Source organism: Scomber japonicus, chromosome 17, assembly GCF_027409825.1.
Source record: "Scomber japonicus isolate fScoJap1 chromosome 17, fScoJap1.pri, whole genome shotgun sequence".
Taxonomy (NCBI): Eukaryota; Metazoa; Chordata; class Actinopteri; order Scombriformes; family Scombridae; genus Scomber; species Scomber japonicus.
The window spans coordinates 5,606,817-5,615,438 of NC_070594.1; the positions used below are offsets into that span (position 1 = coordinate 5,606,817).

Here is an 8,622-nt window from a genome sequence, read left to right on the forward strand (position 1 = left end):
AAATTCATTCAGTAAAGTTTATCATTGACTTGAAGGTTTAAAGTATCTAGGTAAAAAGACACATCTGATATTGAGTGTGTATGAAGGTGAACCATGTGTGTATCTCCTTAAACTATGTGTGGACACAGTCTTAATCTTAGTTTAGTTTTGGTTTAGTTGGCAGCTGTGCCTTAAAGTCATTGTGTCAGAGTCCTAGATACCTGAAGTTCACTTTCAATTGTGAGTCACTGGGCAAAGCTTTCCATAAGCTATTTAGACACAATACCAACTGTAGGTACACAGCCAAAACTGTATTTTTGACCATATATTCACATATATTGAATTTAAGACACTGAGTTTTCTCAACTGATCAGTATTGAATTCTAACATACATGCAGCTAAAACTAATGCAACAACACTTTAAGACATCCTGCCATCACAGAGATTAAAGTTAAGTTTTCATTGGAAATGTTTTACTGAGGTGTTGATTTAACTTTCTGGTCACATGCTGTATCACAACTATACTTATTTTGGCTGTTGGGCTGGCTGCTTATCTTTGTAGGTCTGCCACTACCATCCGGCCTGCGGTGTGCCGAGTATGCAGCCCATTTAAAAAGGTAGCACATATGCTGGAGGCCTTGGTCAATTCTTCCCGCAATTATATATCGACAGGGGAGACTACATGGTTTGAAATGAAAAGTGCTTTACATAATGAAAAATGTCAATTACCCAAACAGTTCACAGGTGACATGAGCCCACCAACAACAAATGAGGATAGAGACACATGACAAAAAATTAAAAATACAGATAAGGACATAAGTAAAAAAGAAAATGCATTTAAAAAAAGTGGAGCTACACTTTCGACAGGCTGTTGGTTAGCCCGTTTCAAATAGTTTCAGCTGCTTCATAAAAGTGTAACAGGAGTCTACGGATCACAGCATTCAATAAATTGGGTGCAAAAGCTTGAAATGCATGATCACCTTTGAGTTTGAGGGGACAGCCATTAATTTTCTATCATACCAAGAGGTGTATATTTTCTCCACCCAACAATTAATACAGATAATGTATTTCCCTCCATGGGAATATAATCATGTGACCTATTGCAAAGTGACAATGAGGGGATGTAATTAAGTTTTTTTGTGGATGACTCTGGTGCACGTCCTCTAGGGGGCAGCACATATTCTACTCACATTTTCCTTATGTGTGTTTGGTGGGGGTTGAGGATAATGCAGCACTCATAGACCCCCACTATAAACAGTTGGAAAGAACTTCCCATAGAAAACAGTAGACAACCAAGAATCAACCCGAAACATCTTAGTGGTTAAAGGTTAACTCATAATCCATGCCACTGTTTTCTTATCAGTGTAACATAAGCCATTCGGGTTCAACCGTTGCTCCTTATGTGAATAGTGCCACCAGATCAGCCCACTGTCAGCTGTAAACCACCAAAGTTTTGCATGTTTTTTATCAATGTCAAATTCTGAAAGTCATATTCATGTCTCTTTGGACTTACCAAAAAGCCCATGTGATTTAGAATAAGTTCAATATTCTATGTCCATGTTTATATGCCAGTCATGCCATATGGGTTATAGGTCATATATTTTTATTCTGAGGCTCTGCTGGAAAGCTTTTGCATGATTAACAGTTAAAAAACTCCTTATTGATATTATACTGACCCTTTATGTAGCTTCTCAGTTCAACCTCTTTCTCAAACAGGCAGTTTTAGTTCCCGTCTCTTTAAGACCCCCCTCCTGATTAGCACACTCTATTATATTTGACTCCCAGAAACTACTCCAGATTTCTGTAAATTAGGTTAGGGTAGGCTATGTGAACAACCAGTAATCAAATTTTGCTTATTTTACTCCTTTTTTACTTGAACTATAAAATTCTCAATTACATCTATTCAGGTTTGAGCCCAAATCTGATCAGAAAAATGTAGATAATGTGACAACCTTAGCAGCCAAAACAGAAAGTCATCTTTAAAATGTTTAAAACTTGACACAAAAGACAAGTACAAGGGTTTATGACTTTTTCTTAAAACCACCAGTCACAGCTATCAGAAACAAGCATCAGCAAAATAAGTTGCCTGTCTGTGTAAATCTTTATTTGATTTGTATCATAAACCTCTAGCCTCAATTACTGTCGCTTTCTGATCACATCATGCCAAGACATGGCATTCGAGATAACAGAAGTACTGCTATCTCTTTAACATCCAACAAGAAACAAAGCAGTCTGTCCTGAAAGCAGCTGATAAAGACAGTCATTTATTACTTTGTGTGGGTGAACTTTTCCATACTGCCCTACCCATGGGCTGTGCCTTAATCTCACTGGCAGCTACAAAAAGGCTTAACTCCTTGCCAAAGCACACACAGAGCAAAAGGCAAGCAGGACAAACAACATATTTATTCAGTACACTGGGAAGGATACAGTTTGTTTTAAAGTTATGGGGCTATTAGATGTATTTCTCCAGTCCTCCAGTTCTGTCTCCTTGTTAGCAGCTCTCATAGTACTGGTGCTGGTCTACGTAATCTCCTCCTCAAGCTTCAGCTCCAAGTCAGATGGAAACGATCCTCCAGGACCAAAACCATTCCCTATACTTGGTAACCTGCCGCAGCTGGACCTCAAGAAACCACACAGCACATTACTGGCGGTGAGTGTCATAGGACTTGTTTTCTTTTAGGGTAGTTTACTTTTATTTCTGCAGCTCTATCATTCTGTCTGCTTTCTTCTGTTTGTGTGTGTGTGTGTGTGTGTGTGTGTGTGTGTGTGTGTGTGTGTGTGTATGTGTGTGTGTGTGTGTGTGTGTGTGTTTGTAGCTTTCCAAGAAATATGGGTCAGTGTTCACTATCTATTTGGGATCCAGAAAAGTGGTGGTCGTGGCAGGATACAAAGCAGTAAAGGAGGCACTTGTCAACCATGCTGATGATTTTGGAGACAGGGATATAATGCCAATTGTGGAAAAAATTAACAAAGGACATGGTAAGAAATTTAAAAAAAACTGAGCTTTGTATTACTTGCATGTTTATGTGTGTAGTCTTTGCCCACAATCTGCTTATTAATATACTTTTTTATATATATCTATACGTCATCTCAGGGGTTTTATGGTCCAACGGGGATTCATGGAAAGAGATGAGACGCTTTGCTTTGACTAACCTGAGAGACTTTGGAATGGGTAAAAAGGCATGTGAGGACAAAATCATTGAGGAATGTCAGTCTCTTATGGAAGTGTTTAAGAAATTCAAAGGTAAGTGTTTTAATTCGAAACAACTGCAATGAAAAAAATCAACATTTGAAGCTTTTTTTAAATATAAATTAATCTTTTTCTGTTTTCCTTATTGCAGGAGAAGCTTTTGATACAACCCAACCAATGAACTATGCAGTCTCTAATATCATCTGCTCCATGGTCTATGGCAGCAGATTTGAATACGATGATCCAGAGTTTACAGCCCTGGTAGATCGCACAAACAAAACCATTCAAATTGTGGGCTCCCCATCAATACAGGTATCATTTTTATATTTTTTTAAGCTTATATTTTCAGGATTGAAAAATCAAGATAGATAATATATCAAATGTGACAACTGAATAAATATTCACTTTTTTTTTCAAACAGTTGTACAACATGTTTCCTTGGATTGGCAAATTCTTCTCTGACACTAAGGAAGTCCTGCAGTCATTTCAGAGCAACAAGGCGCAGACCCTTAAGTTGATCAATAATTTGAAAGAGACCCTCAATCCACAGATGTGCAGAGGTTTCGTGGATGCCTTTCTGGTCCGAAAACAAAATCTGGAGGTTGGAAAACATATCATCACCAATCTAAAAAATGCACATTGCTATAAGTGTCACTTTTGAGTCCTACATTAGATAGTCATGTCACATATCATTCCACAAAATGAGGTTCTTTATTATTCCTAGTTTGATTCTGGGGTTATTTATTTTTTTCACTAAAATTTAGAATTGGTGGAGTAAGATGGGGTTGTGTTAGGATTATTATAGAAATGATAGCTCAGTGTTGGAAGTAGTTTAACCCTAACCCGTGATTGAGAAAGGCAGGTTCATCCAGTGTAGTAAATCATTTATTGTATTGAACAGTGGGTGCTCTCTTAAAATGAGGTCTACAGTTGATGTTTGAATACTTTTTGATATTGATGTTTTGGTGAATTGTAGCTTAGAGTGGTTGAGTGAAGATGAGGGGAAAGTGACAGGAGAGATGGCATATTTTACTTTTGCCCCTATGCAATGTAAAACGTTGATGGTACAGAATCTTAAGACTCTTGATATTCTTGATATTATATTGTTGATATTCTCTGTACATGTACTTTGCTCTGGGGATTACAAAGTGCTTTTGAAATCGTGAACGGTATTATTTATTCCCTGAGGAGGGAAACAGGCTCCTCAGCCGAGTCCTTAATTACTTAAATTTATGTTGTTGTTTTGGGGTTGTTTTTTAAAAATTGTAATCATTTTCAATAACCACTCTGTTTCATCTGAACATGCAGGAATCTGGGACTAACAACAGCCACTTCCATAATGAAAACCTAATGAATACCGTCGGTAATCTCTTTGCTGCTGGCACTGATACAACAGCAACTACACTGAGATGGGGACTTCTGCTTATGGCCAAGTATCCAAAAATACAGGGTAAGGAGCTATACACAGAGTCCTAGCTTTACTGACACAAAAATCATCATAAACAACGAAGAAAACCAAACACCATGCAATTAAACATAATTTGTCCTCACCCCTCTTTCATCTTCTAGACCAGGTCCAGGAGGAGCTGAGCAGGGTGATAGGAAGTCGTCAGGTTCAAGTCGAGGACAGGAAGACTCTGCCCTTCACCGACGCTGTCATCCATGAGACACAGAGACTAGGCAACATCGTGCCCATGGCTCTTCCTCACAGGACCAGCAGAGACGTCACCTTCCAGGGTCACCTAATTAAAAAGGTAAGATCAGGAGAGGATGTTAAGAAGCAACATCCCTGGTTCAAATCTGGGTGGGGACTTTTGTTGCATCTCCTTTTCCTTTGTTTCCTGTCAACTGTCTACTGTGATAAAGGCCTAAATATGCCTGTTTTCCCAAAGGGGCAAGATCAGCACTGGTTAAAATGCAGTCTTTATGCAACTTCCCTGTGGCACAAGTCTACTTTTTGTGCATTTGTGCCTGTTTGGTAATTCACCAGAAGACCACATTTGCACCAGTGTGCACAAGTGAGGCTTTGTTAATGCAAATTAGGGTAGCGCAGTGCAGTTTTGGAGCTCATTTTGCTCGTTTGTTATAAAAACCTGCTCAAGACCACCTCTTATTGTACAGGCATAGCGGTTTTCATGGTCTCATTTGACAGAGGTGCTTAATGGCTTAAAAATTCTGTGTTGTCTACAGGGGACGACAGTTTATCCTCTCCTGACATCTGTCCTCTATGATGAGAGTGAGTGGGAGCATCCACGCACCTTTCATCCTGCTCACTTCCTGGACAAAGATGGAAAGTTCGTCAAGCGAGATGCATTCATGCCTTTTTCTGCAGGTTGGTGAATTTAGCTTCTTTAACTTCCTGATGATGTTCACGTACTCGCAGATGAGCTGAAACCTTTCCTCCATTCTCTCTTGCAGGTCGCAGGATTTGTCTCGGTGAGAGTCTGGCCAGGATGGAGCTCTTCGTCTTCTTCACCACACTCATGCAGCACTTCCGTTTCACTGCTCCACCTGGAGTTTCAGAGGATGAGCTGGATCTTACACCACGAATGGGCTTGACCCTTAACCCCTCACCTCATAAACTGTGTGCTGTCCCCCGTTTGTGAGGAGCAAGGTGATGCTGCTTGATCAGTTACATTTGAGTCGTTTCTAATTTCTACAATGTTATACACCGTGTAGTGCAACAGCAGTTGTTAAATTCAACCTACAAGATGTAATGATTCGATGTATCCATAATCACACCCTCTGTTGACTGACTCTGGCATTTGGGGAAGCAACTTGTTCTCAACAATGACCTCAGACTCGTACACGTCCGACCGCTATACTCACTGTACTCTGGCACTATATGGAGGCTGAGTTTGACAGTAATCTCTGAGAGGAATGTAATGCATAGTGGCTAAAATGGCTCAAAGTTCTGCACATACTGTATGCCCTTCATGACTGATGTGCCCCTCTCAGTGTTTCCCACAGAATATTGAGAGACTATAGTGATTGGACCTCAGTCTGACCCTCTAGGGGGGTCCAGGGGCAAAATTTGAAGTCAAATGCATGTTTCAAGTGCACTCTGAGAGCACAATTAAGATGTTATATCTATAAAACATAACAAATGTGTACTCTAAACAATTTTGTGCTTTAGTACAGAGATGTTTGGCCGCTATGAAACTGTAGTGGCACAAATTAGACTATGGTGGGCCGCCACAATCTATATAATTAATGGGAAACGCTGGCCCCTCTGTACAAAACTAATAAATATACTGTATATCTTATTGATAATACAATTATTATTATTATTGCTGCTGCCACTCTAATTATCAATTTTACACCAAGTACAGTACAATAACAACAATTAACAAACAAGTGTGTGATCATACCCTGTAACCTATTTAAATAACCAGAGGTGTGCTTTGTTTTAATGTTTCTGTATTATCCTTCTGTCAAAGTATTTTATGTGGTCTTATGAATTCTGCTCTGCTACATATAGTATTGCTGTTCCTGTTTAAATTCATTTTATATGTCTTTTGTAGCTGTCATTACACCTGCTCAGGGACTGCAGTTGAAAATGACTCTAAATGGCCAAGAACTGGCACATTTAAAGAAATGTTTATTAATGTTAACTTTCCCTGTAACTTTAGATGGTATAAATAAATAAGAACATAAACAACAGATGCAAGGTGTCCAAGCTGTGTTGCTTCATGTGTTTCTGCCGGTGCACTTCTGTGATTTTTCCCAAAACCAAAAGCAACCTTAAAAATTAACACTATATTAATGGGAGAAATTGGTCTTCTTCTGCCTTTGATAGACAGCTTGAAGTATAGAGAGTAGATTTATACATCTCACAATCTTTTAAATGCTCTAGGAAATCAAAAACTGCTTATCCTCCCCACAGCAAAAGAGATAGAGCACCACACAAAAATAAATGGTAGCCTTAAGCCAGCTTTGGTGTGTTTGTAAATGTTTAGAGAAGTGGTCTTCCTTTGTGGCACTAGACAATAATGCAATTTTGCTTTATGATTATTTTTGGCCACCAGGGGGCATAGCATGTTTTTGCCTATAATTGCATTGCTGGCAGGTGGACATTATTCTCTTATATGTACAACAGTTACACTTTGGCCTTGTAATGTTTAACTGAAAAAATCATGCTGGTGTAATAAAGGTAGTCATTTATTTTCTACTGCTTTCCTTCCTACAGTATGTTGAGCTTTAATGAGGTATAGACTAGATTTGTTATTTGAAATTGACCTAGAAGCAAGTTAGCAGTTTTATAAATTGTAATGTTAATGTTTAAAGTGAATGTTACACATTGCAGTGACGATGCACTCTTCAAAGAGGTGACAGACCGAAGGAGACAAGAAGGGAAATAGTTGTGTGGTTTCAAAACAGCGAACAGGGTGAATTATTACTGAAATTACTTGTGTACTTTGTCTCCATATTACATGTTAAAGTTGAATGTAGTTATGAGTTAGTGAAGGGTTACGTTTTAACATAACCATTGCATTACATATTGTTATTCTCGATGTGTGTTTTATGTGCACCAGCAAATCAGTATTTAATCCTCATGCAGACAAGTATTAGCTTATATATGTTTGTGTGTTGAGCATATCATTTTATATGTGCCAACTGTTCCAAGCAGCAGCAGATTGTGTGCTAAATAAATTGGAAGGCAAGTTCACTTTGAAAATAGAACAAAAACTTGCCCTGAATGATTTTTCCTTCATAAAAAGGATGTGTTTGTTCACGCTGCTCCCTACCATAGAATGTATAAAAGAAAACTAGCGATTGAGACCATAAACACATTTTGAAAACGTTTACTGAGGTTAGAAATCAAGTGAGAAGTTGGTGAATTCTCCATTGACTTGTATAGAGACGGTCGCCCCCTGGTGGCCTTTTGCTAGAAGGCAGTTCTAAATTACTTCCGCGTTGGCCTCGTTTCAGAGGACCGGAACTCCCCGCCTGCTCCCTACAGACTCTAAATACGTCATCGTTTATCGTACGTCATCCAGTAGCGTACAGAAGCATTGGATCGATATTAAGGTAAGGTAAGGTAAGGTCTAGCATTAGCCAGACTATGCAAATGCACAGCTTGTACAACACGTTAGTAGTATCCCAGATGATCACACATGTAAGGGCTGTGTGTCATCTTGCTTTTTAAGTTCTTCTGCCCCCTAGTGGCCAAAAATAAGAACTGCATCTATAATTCATGGTACACATTTTCTGTTGAAAAAATTGAAAAAAGACACTTAATGTACTGATAGCTTCACACTGCATGAATTCATGTGAGAGTCTTGACTAATTTTGTGTGTTATTAAGAAAAATATCAAAACACAGTTGATTTGTGATAATATTTAAAAAAGAAAATAAATAGCATGATTATACTGTATGTAAGAATGTAAAGTAAGCTATGTCAAGGTCTGTGTAATGAAACAATGCCAGATATGTCCTCAGTCACAACAGGA

General features: G+C 38.6%; 1 protein-coding gene across 1 annotated transcript; it reads left to right on the forward strand.

Annotated features, from left to right (window-relative positions):
* The first annotated feature begins 2,361 nt into the window (after positions 1-2,361).
* Positions 2,362-6,834, forward strand: LOC128377590 (cytochrome P450 2K1-like). The gene is made up of 9 exons (XM_053337554.1): positions 2,362-2,629; positions 2,796-2,958; positions 3,074-3,223; positions 3,321-3,481; positions 3,591-3,770; positions 4,478-4,619; positions 4,739-4,923; positions 5,360-5,501; positions 5,588-6,834. The coding sequence occupies exons 1-9, from the start codon at positions 2,423-2,425 to the stop codon at positions 5,773-5,775; spliced, it is 1,518 nt and encodes a 505-aa protein (XP_053193529.1). The 5' UTR covers positions 2,362-2,422; the 3' UTR covers positions 5,776-6,834.
* The last annotated feature ends 1,788 nt before the right edge of the window (positions 6,835-8,622 follow it).